A 19,511-nucleotide genomic window follows, 5' to 3' on the forward strand; every position below is an offset into this window, starting at 1 on the left:
CTATCTATATATATTATATATATATATCTATATATATATTTTTATATCTATATATCTATATATATCTATATATCTATATATATATATTTTTATATCTATACATCTATATATATATATATATATATATATATATATATATATATATATATATATATATATACCCCTAATCTAAAATATTAGAAGCTTTCATAATAAAAATAAAATACATACAAATCAACAAAGTTAGTTAATAAAAAACAAAATGCTAACTTATTAATTAATTTGAAAAATTACAACAACCATAATAAACACTGCTAAATGTGTAATTAATCATTTTATTCTTTTCTTAAATGGGGGAAAAAAACTAAAATAAGAAAAAAAGAGCGAAACAATCGATATGTATTGGAAAAACAGCTGACATCTTAGTCACCATCACTACAAAGCTCACACTATCTGTTTTCAGCATTGTTTAAATAACAAATATATCAATATGGCTTCTGCATACTTCAACTTTTTAGTATGCTGGCCTTGGCTGAAAAAGTTTGGGCACCCCTGAACAAAAGTATCTATTTTGATTTAAGAATCAATATTAGAGCATAAAAGATCTTGTATCGGCGGTATCGATATTTCAGTATCGATCCGCACAACCTTAACAAGCACAGAACCAGCTCACCTCCCTATCTTCCCCCACCCCTTGCAGAGAATGAAGAAGTTGACAACACCCAGCCCGGACCTGAAGATGCGAGGGAAGCTCGCCGCCCTCAGTCCGTACGCCGCCAATGACGCCAAACTCAAGGCTGATGGGAAAATATCCACCGTCTCGGAGAAGGAAACACATTTCTAACTGACTTGTCTGACTGACCGCGACGTCTGCCTCAAGCCTATTTTCAACCCTTAAGAAACACGACAAACCTGCCATTACTGAAACACGAAACACATAATACAAAAGGGTTGTTTTGATTTTGTAAAAAGAAAAAAAAAATGTGACCACAAATTATGTAGTCTGCTTTTGTTTTTGCACAATTTTTGATAACACGTGTGTTGGTTCTTTTTATTGTTATTTTTTAACTCTGTCACTAAAGCAGACTGTCTATTGCTAACCATGTAATAGTTGAAAGTCTATTGGATGACGTAAGATTATGGTGTCAGTAGTGACTGTGCCTTTTAGAAACAACACTGTTGTGTTGCAAAAAGGCTGGCAGCGTCTTTGTAAAGTGCAGTGCAACCTCCCTGTAAGGGAGCAGGTACCCACATGTCTAAACTGTAGCAGCTGTGTGATAGAGGATACTGCCATTTGACCATAGGAGGGCAGCAGTAAAACACTGTTTATCATTTCAATTGTTGACAATTATGTTTAATTTCTAGTCAAAACATTGTAAATAGAGAGCAATATTGCCCACTCCCACAAATGTTTTTTTTTTTTTTCTGAAACATTGCAAAATAAGTTACACTCTATGTACTATGAGTACCAATGCAAAACAGACCCCTTCTACACAAAGGCTATGTCAACATTAAGCCGGATAAGCCCTTAAACGAATAAATATTTACCCTAAGCCCCGTTTCGGCCACACTAAATCATCGTTTAAGGTCCCCCTCCTTGGATAATTTCAAACTGAGTTCGGAGAGGAAGCGACGCCAGAAAGACTGCACCCGAAAAACTTCATCCATTTGTTGAAGGAGAGACGAAGAGAATGCGGGCACCCGTGGATGTGATTTGAAAAAAAAAAAGGTAGCGTGTGCTTTGTATTACTTGGCCGTCAAGGGAAGACTACAGAAAACGGCGAATGCATTTGGACTGGCAAAGCAGACTGTATCAGTTATTGTCCGCCATGTATGTCGCAGACTCAACGTCTAGATCCAGAGTGTACAAAGTCACCAAAAAACGAATGGACAATGAAGGTGAAGGCAAAAAGCACATTTTATCTCACTGTGATGCTACTTGAAGCCCCTTCTACACTAAGGCTATGTCTACACTAAGCCGGATAACCCCTTAAAACGAATAATTGTTTAGCCTAAGCCCCGTTTCGGCCACACTAAATCATCGTTTAAGGCAGTGGTTCTTAACCTGGGTTCGATCGAACCCTAGGGGTTCGGTGAGTCGGCCTCAGGGGTTCGGCGGAGCCTCTGCCGCGGAGGTCAAGACACACCCGACTCATCGTGTAAATAACAACTTCTCCCTATCGGCGAATTATGGATACCCCCAGTCTTTGCGAGCAATCCTTTTCGAGGATGCTGGACATAAGAACGAACAAAAGGAACAGACTTTGCTGTGAAAATGACATGAGTGTGGCACTTGCCAAGGTGAAGCCACGCATATCTAAACTGGTCTCTCAAAGGCAACAGCAGAAGTCACACTGATTTGCAGGTGTGTAATTTGTTGTGAGTTCATGCACTGTGTTGGTTTTGTTCTTTGAACAAGGTGATGTTCATGCACGGTTAATTTTCTGCACCAGTAAAAAAAAACATATACATGGATTGTCTTGGATTTGAAAGAAGAAGAAAAAACATTAGATTTTTTACTAAAGAAGGGTTCGGTGAATGCGCATATGAAACTGGTGGGGTTCGGTACCTCCAACAAGGTTAAGAACCACTGGTTTAAGGTAACCCTCCTTGGATAATTTTTTACATGGGTATGTGCACCGTCTATTTCTTGAAACTCCGGCTCTTAGCTTTGTATGGACTCATTGATCGTTTACAAACTGAGTTCGGAGAGGAAGTGACGCCAGAAAGACCGCGCCCCACACAGGAAGTGACGTCAGAAAGAACGCGCCACAGCCAGCTTCATAATAAAGCGATTTCGTAACTCGGAGCTAACCACTGGAAATATGGAGGCGAGTCATCCAGACATGTCCGTGTTTCTCCTTAATCATTGGTACTCTACAGACGCTTGTGGAAATCACACATGGATACCTTAAGAGAAAGTGATTGCAGCTACTTGTGATACAACACTTCTCAGACGGCAAGAGAACTTTCCAATGTCCAGGTCAGCTGTGATTCTACTTACCGACAAACTTCGTCCATTTGTCGAAAGAGAGACAACGAGAATTCGGGCTCCAGTGGATGTGATAAAAAAAGGTAGCGTGTGCTTTGTATTACCTGGCCGTCGAGGGAAGACTATGGAAAACAGTGAATGCTTTTGGACTGGCAAAGCAGACTGTATCAGTTATTGTCCGCCATGTATGTCGCGGACTCATCTAGGTCAGGAGTATATAAAGTCACCAAAAACGAATGGACAATGAAGGTGAAGGCAGAAGAGTGAGGAGTGTCCTGACCAGATATCTAGATACCTAGATTGATTGGTGTAAAATGTTCTTTATCACATTTTTTACTTTCCATTAAAGATTTGATTAATGTATGATGTCTCAGGTGTGATTCACCACAATAGGGCCCCACAGCACACTGGATTCCAGTTAATTGAAATACCACAACACTGGATATTGTTCAGATAAGTTCAATTTAATTTAAGAACTTGCACACAAAGCAACACTGGAGGTGTCTGACGTGCGCATTTTCCACGCATGCTTACTAGGTCGTGTTGCGCCGGCGGACGGAGGGGGGGAGGGGGTCTTAAACGACCATTGTGTGTGTGTGGACAAGGATAAGGTTAGGTGGGATTTACCCTGGGTAACAGTGTAGAAGGGGCCTAAGCCAGCTAAGGTTATCCAGGGTAACCTTATCCTTGTCCACACACACAATGCCACCGTTTAAGACCCCCTCCACCCCTCCAGCCGCCGGCGCAACGCGACCTAATACGCATGCGCGGAAAAATGCGCACGTCATAGTCACGTCCAGTGTTGCTTTGTGTGCAAGTTCTTATATTACATTTAACTTATCTGAACAATATCCAGTGCTGTGGTATTCCAATTAACTGGAATCCAGTGTGCTGTGGGGCCCTATTGTAGTGAATCACACCTGAGACATCATAAATGAATCAAAATATTTAATGGACAAGTGAAAGTAAACAACTTTATGTACTCTGGACCTAGACGTTGAGTAATCGCTGTACATACATGGCGGACAATAACTGATACAGTCTGCTTTGCCAGCCCAAATGCATTCGCTGTTTTCAGAATCAGAATCAGAATAGTTTTATTGCCATTGTTTGAGAACGGGTTCACAAACTAGGAAATTTTCTTGGTGCAATCGTGTAACATAAAACACATATAACACATATTTGGTAATAAAATTAGCTGTAACTGAGCTATCAGATAGACTTAGAAGGAATTCAAGGAGCTGCTGTTAGGAGTTATTGTTCATTTGCCTGATGGCCGAGGGGAAAAAAACTGTTCAGGTGGCGGGAGGTGTGGGTCTGGATGGAGCCTAGTCTCCTGCCTGAGGGGAGAGGGGAGAATAGTTTGTGTCCAGGGTGAGAAGAGTCAGCTGTGATCCGACCCACACGCCTCCTGGTCCTGGAGGAGAACAAGTCATGGAGGGATGGGAGCTTGCAGCCAATCACCTTCTCAGCAGCACGTACGATGCGCTGCAGTCTATGCTTATCCTGGACTGTGGCGCCGGGGAACCACACTGTGATGGAGGAGGTCAGGATGGACTCTATGATGGCTGAGTAAAACTGCACCAGCATCTCGGTCGGTACCTTAAGTTTCCTCAGCTGCCGCAGGAAGTACATCTTCTGCTGGGCTTTCTTGATGAGGGAGCTGATGGTCGGCTCCCACCTGAGGTCTTGGGTGATGGTGGTGCCCAAGAAACGGAAGGAGTCCACAATGGGGACGGGGGTGAGAGAGTCAATCAGGGTGAGGGGGGATGGTGGGGATGTGACTTTCCTGAAGTCCATGATCATCTCCACTGTTTTCTGGGCGTTCAGCTCCAGGTTGTTGAGGCTGCACCAGGACGTCAGCCGGTCCACCTCTCTCCTGTAGGCGGACTAATCGCCATTCGAGATGAGCCCGATGAGGGTGGTGTCATCCGCAAACTTGAGCCGTTTTACGGATTGGTGACTGGAGGTGCAGCAGTTTGTATACAGGGAGAAGAGCCAGGGGGAGGGTACACAGCCCTGAGGAGTACCAGTGTTCGTGGTTCGACTGTCCGAGACAATCTTCCCCAGCCGCACGTGCTGTCTTCGGTCTGTCAGGAAGTCATTGATCCAACTGCAGAGGGAGTCGGGCACGCTGAGCTGGTAGAACTTGTCTCGTAGCAGTCCAGGGAGGATGGTGTTGAAGGCAGAGCTGAAGTCCACAAACAGGATCCTAGCGTAGGTTCCTGGGGAGTCCAGATGCTCCAGGATGAAGTGGAGGGCCAGGTTCACTGCATCATCCACAGACCTGTTGGCTCTATAGGCGAACTGCAGTGGGTCCAGGAGGGGGGCGGGGATGTCCTTGAGGTGGGGCAGGACCAAGCGCTTAAAGGATTTCATGAATTTCCGTAGTCTACCCTCGTTGGCAAAGTAATACATCCACGGGAGCCCGCATTCTTGTTGTCTCTCCTTCAACAAATGGACAAAGTTTTTCGCTAAGTAGAATCACAGCTGACCTGGACTTTCGAAAGTTCTCTTGCCGTTCCTGTGGCACAACACACTCCTTGACAAACATATCCCACCAGGCTGCCGTTCTTCCAAGCCTTATCCAAAACCGTCGCTCAACATTGCCATGTTGCCGTCTGAAATGCGTCATATCCCAAATAGCTGCAATCGCGTGTTTCTTTCTCTTAAGGCAGGCATATCAAACATGTGGACGAACAGGTTCAATCCGGCTGCGAGAGGAGTTCGCCAAGTGGAAAATTGAGCTGCATTTCTCAATTAAATAAACTGCTGTTCTAAATGTGTCCACTGGATGTCGCAATAGCAATTCTGCTAGGCAAGCGAATAGTTACATGGCAGCCCCGGAGTTTGACCTATACGTTAAAATTCCTCACACAAATCAACGGACCGTAGAAAATAATGAATGTACCTTTAGGGTTTAAGCTCAACCAGTGCCAAATTTGGTAGACACCTTTGGGAGACTGATTTTAGCAAGATTTGTTGAAAAACATGGCCACCTTTAAGCAAAACATTGATGCGAAACCTGGCAACTAATTGTAAGTGATAGATTGTTGAACGATGATGCAACTTTGAGGATATTTGTATTACATGCATGTATACTAGCATGTTTTCCAAAGCACCACAGCCAACACGGTAAAGTGGGGCTTCAAAACAAACCCTTAAAATGCCGCATGAGACACTACACATTGATATAGTTCTGTGAAAAGTATTGTCTTCCGTGCAAATTGAAAGAAAGTGAATAATGGAAATGACAAATGAGGTAATTAAAACATAGAATCATTTGTATTTATGCTGAATCCCAGACGGGCTGTTTTCCTTCAGAATTGAACTAACTTGAAGTGTTTTGTCAAGAGGATTATTTGCTTGTTCTATTTTGGGCCGAAGTAAAACAAATAAAACAATCTGAACTTGTCCTAGTTGTATTTCTAAAGTTATCATGCCATGATTTTTTACTCGTCCGACCCACGTGGGAATAGATTTTCCTCCATGCGGCCCCTGAGCTACAATGACTTTGACACCCCTGTCTTAAGGTATTCATGTGTGATTTCCACAAGCGTCTGTACATGTAAAGGAAGGACACACGGACATGTCTGGATGACTCGCCTCCATCTTTCCAGTGGTTACCTCAGAGTTAGGAAAACAGTCTTTCTGGCGTCACTTCCTCTCCGAACTCAGTTTATAAACGATCAATGAGTCCATACAAAGCTTTTGATTGATCGATTGAAACTGTTATTAGTAGATTGCACAGTGAAGTACATATTCCGTACAATTGACCACTAAATGGTAACACCCGAATAAGTTTTTCAACTTGTTTAAGTCGGAGTCTATGTAAATCAATTCGTGGTAAGAGCCGGAGATTCAAGAAATAGATGGCGCAATTATCCATGGAGGGGAACCTTAAACGATGGGTTAGTGTGGCCGAAACGAGGCTTAGGCTAAATAATTATTCATTTAAGTCAGGTGCATCAAATGTACGGCTCGAGGGCCGGATCAGGCCCGCGAACAGGTTTTATCCGGCCCGCGGGATGAGTTTGCTAACTATTAAAATGAGCCGAAATTTTTGAATGAAAGAAACCGCTGTTCTAAATGTGTCCACTAGATGTCGCAATAGCAATTATGTGTATCTTTGTAGATGATGCTAGATATGTAAAAAAAAAAAAAAAACACATGATGTTAATGCACCAGTTGAGGAAAATGAGCAAACTACATAAATAACATCCTGTAATTTGATTTTGATATTATTTTTTTAATCTTGATAGATGGAAAATTAACATCACTGAGTTGACTGATGAACATTATCACATAATTTATACAGAAAGTACAAATAACGACAAATAAAGATAGATTACTATTAACCGCAACATGTAAGTGTAAAAAAAAAACAACAACAACATTATGATTTGTACATTTTCATAATGTCCTTGTTCTATTTTTAAACAAAGAAAACAATTTGAAGTTGTCTTTATTTTTAAGTTATCGTGCCGTGATTTTACCAGTCCGGCCCACTTGGGAGTAGATTTTTCTCCATGTGGCCCCCGATCTAAAAATGAGTTTGACACCCCTGGTTTAAGGAATTATCCGGCTTAATGTAGACAGGGCCTAAGATGTAAAGAGTTGGAGTCCCCCAAATATGTCATATTCGATCTATGAAACCTTATCAATATTGCCTTAACCTAAATTGTCCAAATATGATCATGTACGGAATTCAAAATACGGTACAGTTTTTTGGCCGTTTTTGGACAGTGATCCGTTCTAAAAAGAAGACTGAATTGTAAGAAAATCTACAGTAATTAATCTGTTCAAGACACCAAAAATATATAGAGAAAAATGCCCACTTTACAGTGTTTTACATATGTAAAATACATATAAATGTAATTAACACATAACATCACTTGTATCTTCTATTAAAGGGGACCTATGATGATTTTAATCTACATTTAAAACACTTCCTTGTGGTCTAGATCAGTGATTCTCCGACTAGCGGTACGCGGACTCCATCTACTGGTACGCCAAAGAAACACTTGGTGAAAGTACATTGTTTTATTTCCCTATATTCAAACACAGTGTTACTGTTCAAACTGTGTCAATTGTTACAATGGCTAAAATGTTAAATACACTTGCTAAGTAAAACCTATGCCTTGTTTTTTTAATCGATACTTAGGCCTACTACGCTACTGTATTTTAATGCGGGTCTTTATGGTGGCACTTGGTGAAACACGTTTGAGAACCACTGATCTAGTATTGGGTATGTTTTGGTGTAAATTTTTCTTCTCAGTCACATTTATATCCTTTCTTCTGTTCCCCTTTGGATTGAAATTGAAACCCTCAACGCCCAGCCCTCTCCAAAAGGGTCCACATTTATCTTTTAAAAATGTACCCTGTCAAACATATACCGAAGACAAACGTCATTGCTATTTTTTTCGCCCAAACACGGTCGAGAATAAACTTTTTAAACATTATGTCAATTAATTTAGGTACACTTGCCCACTCTCAGACCGATACAGAGCTGCATGAAAAAAATCTGCTTTTTTGCGGTGTTTCCTCAAACTAAGTCGTAAAGTCGCCGTCTTTTTTGTCTGAGTTTAGCGGCCAATCCAATTTCATACTAGTCCATCTTGACAACAAAGTCACGAGTAAAATGTCGTGGACCAATAAACGTGGAAACATTTTTTTCTGTGGACATCAGAGCAGGCGGGAAGACATGAGACGAGAAGAAATAACACGCGAGGCTCCAGGCGGCAGCCTTCCCAGCTGGCACAAGACATTGATACAACGTTGATTATACACACATGTCCTTTAAAATTTACTTTGAAAGATCCATGCATCCATTTTCTACCGCTTTTCCCTTACGGGGTCACAATGTTGCAAATTAGTTATATTTGTAAATTGAGACAACATTGTTGTTGGTTGGGAAATGACCAAATTCCATTGATGAAACCAACGTCAGAACCTGACATTGATTAAACGTCGTCAAAAAGTATGTTGTTTCATTGTTGTATTTGTGTTGTAGAATATTGGTTGGGAAATGACCAAAATTCAATGGTCAAATTAACGTCACAACCTGACATTGAATAAACATTGTTCATAAGTATGTTGTTTCAACGTTGTATTTGGGTTGTCAAATATTGGTTGGGAAACGTCAGAACCCAACATTGATTAAACATCGTCAAAAATGATGTTTCAACGTTGTATTTGGGTTGTAGAATGTTGGTTCGGAAATTACCAAAATTCAATGGTCAAATTAACGTCACAACCTGACATTGAATAAACATTGTTCATAAGTATGTTGTTTCAACGTTGTATTTGGGTTGTCAAATATTGGTTGGGAAACGTCAGAACCCAACATTGATTAAACATCGTCAAAAATGATGTTGTTTCAACGTTGTATTTGGGTTGTAGAATGTTGGTTCGGAAATTACCAAAATTCAATGGTCAAATTAACGTCACAACCTGACATTGAATAAACATTGTTCATAAGTATGTTGTTTCAACGTTGTATTTGAGTTGTCAAATATTGGTTGGGAAACGTCAGAACCCAACATTGATTAAACATCGTCAAAAATGATGTTGTTTCAACGTTGTATTTGGGTTGTAGAATGTTGGTTCGGAAATTACCAAAATTCAATGGTCAAATTAACGTCACAACCTGACATTGAATAAACATTGTTCATAAGTATGTTTTTTCAACGTTGTATTTGGGTTGTCAAATATTGGTTGGGAAACGTCAGAACCCAACATTGATTAAACATCGTCAAAAATGATGTTGTTTCAACGTTGTATTTGGGTTGTAGAATGTTGGTTCGGAAATTACCAAAATTCAATGGTCAAATTAACGTCACAACCTGACATTGAATAAACATTGTTCATAAGTATGTTGTTTCAACGTTGTATTTGAGTTGTCAAATATTGATTGGGAAACGTCAGAACCCAACATTGATTAAACATCGTCAAAAATGATGTTGTTTCAACGTTGTATTTGGGTTGTAGAATGTTGGTTCGGAAATTACCAAAATTCAATGGTCAAATCAACGTGAGAACCCAACATTGATTAAACGTCATCAAAAAGCATTTTGTTTCATTGCTTAGCAACATGACCAAAAACAAACCACATTGGATTGAACTGAATGAAGTAGTGATGTCCGATAATGGCTTTTTGCCGATATCCGATATTGTCCAACTCTTTAATTACCAATACCGATATCAACCGATACCGATATCAACCGATACCGATATATACAGTCGTGGAATTAACACATTATTATGCCTAATTTGGACAACCAGGTATGGTGAAGATAAGGTCCTTATTTTAAAAATTAATAAAATAAAATAAGATAAATAAATTAAAGACATTTTCTTGAATAAAAAATAAAGTAAAACAATATAAAAACAGTTACATAGAAACTAGTAATTAATGAAAATGAGTAACATTAACCGTTAAAGGTTAGTACTATTAGTGGACCAGCAGCACGTACAATCATGTGTGCTTACGGACTGTATCCCTTGCAGACTGTATTGATATGTGTGTGTGAATGTTGTCTGTGTTGGCCCTGCGATGAGGTGGCGACTTGTCCAGGGTGTACCCCGCCTTCCGCCCGATTGTAGCTGAGATAGGCTCCAGCACACCCCGTGACCCTGAAGGGAATAAGCAGTAGAAAATGGATGGATGGATGTAGGAACCAGAATATTAATAACAGAAGGAAACTACCCTTTTGTGTGAATGAGTGTAAATGAGGGAGGGAGGTTTTTTGGGTAGGTGCACTAATTGTAAGTGTATCTTGTGTTTTTTATGTTGATTTAATAAAAAATAAAAATAAAAACCCGATACCGATAATAAATACATTTTAAAGCATTTATCTCTCGAATTAAGTGTTGAGGCTATATTGGCTCCTAAGGGCTTACAGTATGTGTTTTTTCATTTATTTTTTTTCTGTTTCTGCTGGCGACTTTCACACAGTAACACTGAAGGGTAAATAAAATAGGTTTAAATGCTTAAAGCCTCTGGAAATCTTCAAACAGCTGTGAGCGACCGGCAGGCCGAACTTTAGAGCGAAAAGCGAATTGCCTCTCTCTCTTCTCTCGCTGCCCTCCTCTACTGTCTGCATGTGTGCCATTTCACAGTAATTATGCTGAGCCTTTCACACAGCGACTGACAGACTGGCTTCCAACCCTGCACTCTTATTCTCCTGCTCCGCCTTAAAAGGAGGAGATGGACACGCACATGACAGGAGGCACACCTGTGTTCTTATGCTTCCTCTTTTTCTTTCCCTTCCTCTTCATCATTGCCGCAAACTAGGGATGAGCATGTGAGGAAATTATACAAATATGTGACAGTACCTAAGAAAAGTGAGTACACTTCTCACATTTGTGCAAATATATTCCAGTTTATATCGAAGAAAATACAGTTTGATACAATATAGGGTTGTACGGTATACCGGTATTAGTATAGTACCGCAATACTAATGAATCATATTCGGTCTCTACCCGTCGTCGACGACGTTTTAAAAGCAGAGGAGCATGTTCGGCAGCGCACAATCACTGAGTACTTACAAACAGACACAGTGTGTAGACAGAAAAGGGAGAACGGACGCATTTTGGCTTAATATCTAACGATGAAGGTGAAGCTATAACACTGAAACACCCTCAGTCCATAGTCAGCAGTGTTGTAACTACTTCAAAATCACTAATCCTTGTCTCCATGAAGACAAATGAGTGATGGCTATATATGCTTCACTACACACCGTAGCGATGGTAACGGATGAGTTAAGGTTTGTGTCAAGACAAGATTACATAATGTTCGATTATTTACCATTAAGACGGACATCTTAACTTGGAACACTCTAATCACATGTGAATGAACTTCATACTTAGTCAACAGCCATACATGTCAAACTAAAGGTGGCCGTATGAACAACGCCAACACTGTCATAAACCTGTGCCATATAGTGAAACCAGACTAAACAACAATGACAAACACATTTTGGGAGAATATTTGCACCGCAACACAACATAAACACTACAGAACAAATTCCCAGAATTCCCTGCAGCACCAACTCTTCCGGGATGCTACAATGTAAACAAACACCATCGGTGGGTCTACACTGTAATGATACCAAGTACAGGGGCGTATCTAGTCGATACTACTATGATTACATCAATATTTTTTTAGCATCACAAAATCTTCTTTCATTTTAAAAAAAAATCTATATTATGTTTATAAACTCAGGATATATGTCCCTGACCAATGTATGATCCTGCAACTACTTGGTATCGGATTGATACACAAATTTGTGGTATCATCCACAACTAATGTAAAGTATCAAACAACAGAAGAATGAGTGATTATTACATTTTAACAGAAGTGTAGATAGAGCATGTTAAAAGAGAAAGTAAGCAGATAATAACAGTAAATGAACAAGTAGATTAATAATTTATTTTCTACCACTTGTCCTTAATAATTTTGACTAAATAATAGAATGATAAATGACACAATATGTTACTGCATATGTCAGCAGGCTAATAAGGAGCCTTTGTTTGTTTACTTACTACTAAAAGACAAGTTGTCTTGTATGTTCACTATCTTATTTGAGGACAAACTTGCAATAAGAAACGTATGTTTAATGTACCCTAAGATTTGTTGTTAAAATAAAGCCAATAATGACATTTTTTGTGGTCCCCTTTATTTAGAAAAGTACCGAAAAGTACCAAAATAAATGTTGGTACCGGTACCAAAATGTTGGTATCGGGACAACACTAATACAATATAAAGGAGTCAGTGTGCAGTTTGAGTAGCCGTGTACAGTGCACACAGCCATTAATGTCTAAACCACTGGCAACAAAAGTGAGTACACCCCTAAGTGATAATGTCCAATTTGGGCCCAATTAGCCATTTTTTTATGTGACTCATTAGTGTTACTCACTTTTGTGAATTATATTCATTATTTATTGTAGCAAGGTAACATGCTTAAGGGTGAGATGACACTGCTGCACTCGTTTGGGCTATGGCATGTTTGTGTAGCGGTTTTGGCTGCGTTGTGTTTTTTTATACTGGAGCTTGAACCCAGGTTGCGGGGGCATGAGAGGTGAGCGTGCTGATTACCGAGCCAAAAGCCCAGGCTGTCAACTCGATAGCAGGCACGACTCTTGAAGTTGTGAGTGAGTGAGGTTTACCAACGTACACATGGCCGCCTCAGATACACTCGCACATGCCATTCCTTCATAATACAACACTGCAGCAATGCAAATTTGATTGTATTGTGTAAACTTGCAGTTATCAATAACGAGCGGGACAAACCCTTAAATACACAGAGGACATAAGTAATGTGATGCAATATGTCAAATGGCATGTTAACATCGATTAGCTAAAATATGCCTGATTAGCACTCCTACAAGTCAATAACATCAACAAAGCTCACCGTTGTGCATTCACGCACAGCATAAAACATTTGGTGGACAAAATTAGACAAAGGAGTGGCATAAAACATCTTTCTGTGGCAGCGTCGGACAAAGTTACACGTGTAAACAAGCTGTTGCGTCACAGTCCACACTATGGTGAGTTCAAGAACCGCCAAAATTAGTAGGACAAAACAATGTTCACCAAATACTCATATTAAACATATCAAACAGTGGGCTTTCTAACAATTAGGAAGGTTTGTGTCATGTTTTTTTTCCTACAGAAACAATATTAAAACAAAACATATTTTTCCATTTTCATGCATCTTTGAAAAAGCTACAGGGAGCCACTCGGGCGGCGCATTTTTCAACAAATACTGGTTGGGCGTTCAGGCGTGAATCATGTAGAGCCCAGGCCCACCTTACTAGTGCCCCATAGCAGAGGTCAATGGTTGCTGACTTCTTATATTTATAGTATTACCTTGTTTTTTGTTAAAAATGTGTTCCAAAAAAGGTCTGGCAAAGACCGAATAGAACGAAAATATCATATTTTTTCCCCCATAAGCAATGTCTGTCTAGACCAGAGTTTGGCAACACAACATGTTGAACCCAATCTGTCTGGAGCCGCAAAAAGTTAAAAGCCTTATGTATGTTTCATAATGAAGGCAACACATTAAGTTAGTGTCTCAGAGGGTGAGATAACTCCTGGAAATTACTGGCTTAAAACTGCCAAAAGGTATAGATGTGTGTGTCCAAGTTAAAGGAAAGGCTGTCTTCTTCTAATGAATTTATTACAATATTTGCAAGCTCGGTTTAGTTTGCTGTGGTCTGGAACAACATCGCACACAATCAGAAATGCAGCCAATATTACATACAGATAATGTGTCATGAGACATGCAAATATAAATTAATTACACAGAGGACATAAGTAAAGGAAATTAAATGAACTCAAATATACCTACAAACGAGGCATAATTATGCAATATGTACATACAGCTAGCCTAAATAGAATGTTAGAATGGATTATTAGCACTCCAACAAGTCAGTGAAATCAACAAACCTCACCTTTGTGCATTCACGCACAGCACAAAACGTTTGGTGGACAAAAATAGACAAAGGGAGTGGCATGAAACTCGTCTTTCTGTTGCATATAAGATACATACAAGGATGTCATTGTGGCTTGTGCAGCCCTTTGAGACACTTGTGATTTAGGGCTATATAAATAAACATTGATTGATTGATTGAATTTCCCCAGTTCTTTGCCCCAACTTGAAAAGGGCCTTGGTCCTTAAACAACTCAAATCGTCTCTTTTTGTTTGGTTCCCTTCCAGTTTATTGTAGGGTTAATTAGAGGGTGATTAGGTTGATAACCTTAAACAAAGTAAAACACTGCAGTTTAAACTACAGATGTCCGATAATATCGGCCGATAAATGCGTTAAAATGTAATATCGGAAATTATCGGTATCGTTTTTTTATTATCGGTATCGTTTTTTTTTTTGTTTTTTTTGTTTTTTTTATTAAATCAACATAAAAAATACAAGATACACTTACAATTAGTGCACCAACCCAAAAAACCTCCCTCCCCCACTCATTCACACAAAAGGGTTGTTTCTTTATGTTATTAATATTCTGGTTCCTACATTATATATCAATATATATCAATACAGTCTGCAAGGGATACAGTCCGTAAGCACACATGATTGTGCGTGCTGCTGGTCCACTAATAGTACTAACCTTTAACAGTTAATTTTACTAATTTTCATTAATTACTAGTTTCTATGTAACTGTTTTTAAATTGTTTTACTTTCTTTCTTTTTTTTAATTAAATCAACATAAACAATACAAGATACACTTACAATTAGTGCACCAACCCAAAAAACCTCCCTCCCCCATTTACACTCATTCACACAAAAGGGTTGTTTCTTTCTGTTATTTATATTCTGTTTCCTACATTATATATCAATATATATTAATACAGTCTGCAAGGGATACAGTCCGTAAGCACACATGATTGTGCGTGCTGCTGGTCCACTAATAGTACTAACCTTTAACAGTTAATTTTACTAATTTTCATTAATTACTAGTTTCTATGTAACTGTTTTTATATTGTTTTACTTTCTTTTTTATTCAAGAAAATGTTTTTAATTTATTTATCTTATTTTATTTTATAAAAAATTTTTAACAGTACCTTATCTTCACCATACCTGGTTGTCCAAATTAGGCATAATGTGTTAATTCCACGACTGTATATATCGGTTGATATCGGTATCGGTAATTAAAGAGTTGGACAATATCGGAATATCGGATATCGGCAAAAAGCCATTATCGGACATACCTAGTTTAAACTAATAAACAAATCATCACAACATTGCTTTAAGTTTAACTAAGTTCATTAATCACACACGTACCAGTAAATATACAGCTTAAATACCTAAGTAAAAAATAAATGTGTAAATAAGTTTGAACATAAGCGCATAAGCCAAACATAAGCATCCACTTTGCCTTTGTTAATACTTCAAATTGATAAAGCCACTTAAAGTTCAGATAAACACAAAGAACACAGTTTGTAGCTCAAACCAAACATTTCAAACAAAGCGTTAACAAATTCAGAGATATAGCATCCAAGTTCATTTCCTACCAGTTGCGTGTGACCAGGAACTAAGGAGTCTCTTTGTGGGTTTTTCTTCTACTAGTTGCTTGCTTTGTTGAAGCTTTTGTTTCTCTTACTAACAAGCTTTTCCTTCTTTCTTCTCCAAGCCCACATGCTGGTCTGTCGGCAAAATGGCCGTCCCTGCCACCTGACAGGAAGTTTGGTGAATTGTGACGTGGCTGTGTTTCTCTGCCCCCTGCAGGTCTGGAGGGTAACAAGTGGATATTTTGAATAATACTGCTTCCGTGTTCTGTTAGTTGACGTGACACAGGTCAATATTAGTAGCAGACAAACTGCATGTTGTGTCCGACCAGATAGATTTGACATAATCCATGCCAGCGTATCTCTCAACAGTTTAAAAGTTGTAAATTTTGTAAGTAACGTATCACTCTGCAGTCAATGTACTCCTTTGCCATCGCAAAGCACTCAGAGCCAGACCCACACCCCTACTCAGTGGCCTAGTGGTTCGAGAGTCCGCCCTGAGATCGGTAGGTTTTGAGTTCAAACCCCGGCCGAGTCATACCAAAGGCTGTAAAAATGGGACCCATTACCTCCCTGCTTGGCATTCAGCATCAAGGGTTGAGATTGGGGGTTAAATCACCAAAAATTATTCCCGGGCGCGGCCACCGCTGCTGCTCACTGCTCCCCTCACCTCCCAGGGGGTGAACAAGGGGATGGGTCAAATGCAGAGGACAAATTTGGTACTTTAACTTTAACTTAACCCCCGCGCAAACGGACTGCAGTTGAACGACTCACAAACGTGACTCGGTCCAATCCCATCGTTCATGTTAATGAGCCAGTCACAGCATTCTGTCGTTGTGAATGTGACGATCCTCCAGTCTTTTGATCAAATTGTGTATGTATTTAAATTGAAGGAAAACAAACGAATGAATCCACAAAAAAAGGAAACGTACAAATCTAATCATATTTAGCACTTTTTAAACTTCTTCTCTCTTACACAAATGTATTTCTCTGTCGTTCAGTGTCCATTGCAACAAATTAAGCAAATGCGATGACATCATATAGCAACTTCTAGCGACTTTTAGGACAATAACTACTTTCCTTACTCAGGAGTTGTCAACACTGCTCCCAACTTTCTCTGGCCGCATTGTCGATGATTTAAAAAAAAAAATTTGTCCTGTCCAGCTACTCAGGCAAATCATATAGTTGATGTAGATGTCCACATCGGCTGTACAAATGTACTTTACAAAAGAGAAGTGTGGGATACTTCTCTTGTTGCCTTATTTGTATTTGACTTTATTAAATGGATTTATATTATTATTTGGTGCAGCCGGGCCGGAGCAGGAGGGGATAGAAATTGCGGGGACAAAAACGGGGATAAGACAGAGAGACAACAACCACAGCAAACACATTAATAACAACAACAGAACAACATCAGCAAATAGGATATGTACAAATGTGATGGTAAAAGTGATAGCAAAGAAGCAGTTAATGAAATAAATATTAGTAATACAGAAATGACAATGAACATTATTATACTACAAATGGAGCAATACATATACCAATAGAAATAGCACTATTGATAATGAATAATAACAATAATTACCTCTATTATCAACAATACAATTGTTTCAAATGCAACAAAACATATATGTAATGATAACTTGTAATACAAAAGAAAGCAGATAAATGGAGGGGAAGAAAGAGAAGCCAACTATATTAACCTTGTAGATTATTATAGTAAACAATATGTTAAGCTTTGTCAGTGTGCCATGTGTTACCCAGTTTCCCCTAGGGCAGGGATCACCAACCTTTTTGAAACCAAGAGCTACTTCTTGGGTACTGATTAATGCGAAGGGCTACCAGTTTGATACACACTTAAATAAATTGCCAGAAATAGCCAATTTGCTCAATTTACCTTTAACTCTATGTTATTATTAATAATTAATGATATTTACACTTAATTGAACGGTTTAAAAGAGGAGAAAACACGAAAAAAATGACAATTAAATTTTGAAACATGGTTTATCTTCAATTTCGACTCTTTAAAATTCAAAATTCAACCGAAAAAAAAGAAGAGAAAAACTAGCTAATTCGAATCTTTTTGAAAAAATCTAAAAAATAATTTATGGAACATCATTAGTAATTTTTCCTGATTAAGATTAATTTTAGAATTTTGATGACATGTTTTAAATAGGTTAAAATCCAATCTACACTTTGTTAGAATATATAACAAATTGGACCAAGCTATATTTCTAACAAAGACAAATCATTATTTCTTCTAGATTTTCCAGAACAAAAATTTTAAAAGAAATTCAAAAGACTTCGAAATAAGATTTAAATTTGATTCCACAGATTTTCTAGATTTGCCAGAATATTTTTTTAAAATTTTAATCATAATAAGTTTGAAGAAATATTTCACAAATATTCTTCGTCGAAAAAACAGAAGCTAAAATGAAGAATTAAATTAAAATGTATTTATTATTCTTTACAATAAAAAAAATAAAAAAAATACTTGAACATTGATTTAAATTGTCAGGAAAGAAGAGGAAGGAATTTAAAAGGTAAAAAGGTATATGTGTTTAAAAATCCTAAAATCATTTTTAAGGTTGTATTTTTTCTCTAAAATTGTCTTTCTGAAAGTTATAAGAAGCAAAGAAAAATGTATTAATAAATGTATTCAAACAAGTGAAGACCAAGTCTTTAAAATATTTTCTTGGATTTTCAAATTCTATTTGAGTTTTGTCTCTCTTAGAATTAAAAATGTCGAGCAAAGCGAGACCAGCTTGCTAGTAAATAAATAAAATTTAAAAAATAGAGGCAGCTCACTGGTAAGTGCTGCTATTTGAGCTATTTTTAGAACAGGCCAGCGGGCTACTCATCTGGTCCTTACGGTCCGTGTTGGTGACCCCTGCCCTAGGGCAACAACGTTAATATATGTTTGATGAGACGTGATTATATGCATTGTGGATGTTTTTGCATACTTAAAGTCATATATGTAAGATTTTTTGGCGGTGCGTATAAAAACAAAGTTACTACTTAAGTGAATTTTAACTCTATCCTGAAATTTCACCTGGAAGCTGATTATCCCTGACTTGTTTGGAGTCGGGCATGTGAGCTTGCAGGAGAAGCCTGACTGTCGTGTTTCATTTTCAGTCTTCTTGCAAAAAGAGGAAGCGTCCTTTGACTTCTGCGGAGGTGAAATCGCCGTCCGTCAATGTCCTCCATTACATTCGTACGCAAGTAAAGTGAGCTGGCCTCATTGTTGAGATCAATCAGCGTCATTAAAACTTCATCCGATCAGCACTCATTTGACGCCATTTATCCCCCCCCCCCCCTGCTCATCCTGACTTCTACAGTTTTTCAGGAGAAGGCAAGGAAAGCAGAGGGAGTAAGTGAGGAGTTTAGTGGGTTGAGAAGGTGGAAGATGAAGTAAGAGACGAGGGAAGCGGATGGAAGTGTTTAGTAGTGATGTGGCGGCCCCTCCTGTCCTGTCTCTCTAATATCCTTGAATGACCTTTGTGCCACTTCACAAT

General features: G+C 38.7%; 1 protein-coding gene and 1 long non-coding RNA gene across 2 annotated transcripts in view; one reads left to right on the plus strand and one right to left on the minus strand.

The window, feature by feature from the left end:
* Positions 1-3,344, plus strand: part of slc6a11b (solute carrier family 6 member 11b) — a 78,575-nt gene extending 75,231 nt beyond the window's left edge. Inside the window, exon 15 of the mRNA XM_062037485.1 lies at positions 680-3,344. Coding sequence (XP_061893469.1) covers positions 680-823 — 144 coding nt within the window. The 3' untranslated portion in view covers positions 824-3,344. The remainder of the gene's footprint in view (positions 1-679) is intronic.
* Positions 1-16,133, minus strand: part of LOC133643076 (uncharacterized) — a 34,008-nt gene extending 17,875 nt beyond the window's left edge. The window contains exon 1 of the long non-coding RNA XR_009824647.1: positions 16,003-16,133. This is a non-coding gene — a long non-coding RNA (uncharacterized LOC133643076). The remainder of the gene's footprint in view (positions 1-16,002) is intronic.
* Between the last annotated feature and the right edge of the window lie 3,378 nt (positions 16,134-19,511).

The sequence above is a fragment of the Entelurus aequoreus genome, linkage group LG26 (genome assembly GCF_033978785.1).
Source record: "Entelurus aequoreus isolate RoL-2023_Sb linkage group LG26, RoL_Eaeq_v1.1, whole genome shotgun sequence".
Lineage (NCBI taxonomy): Eukaryota > Metazoa > Chordata > Actinopteri > Syngnathiformes > Syngnathidae > Entelurus > Entelurus aequoreus.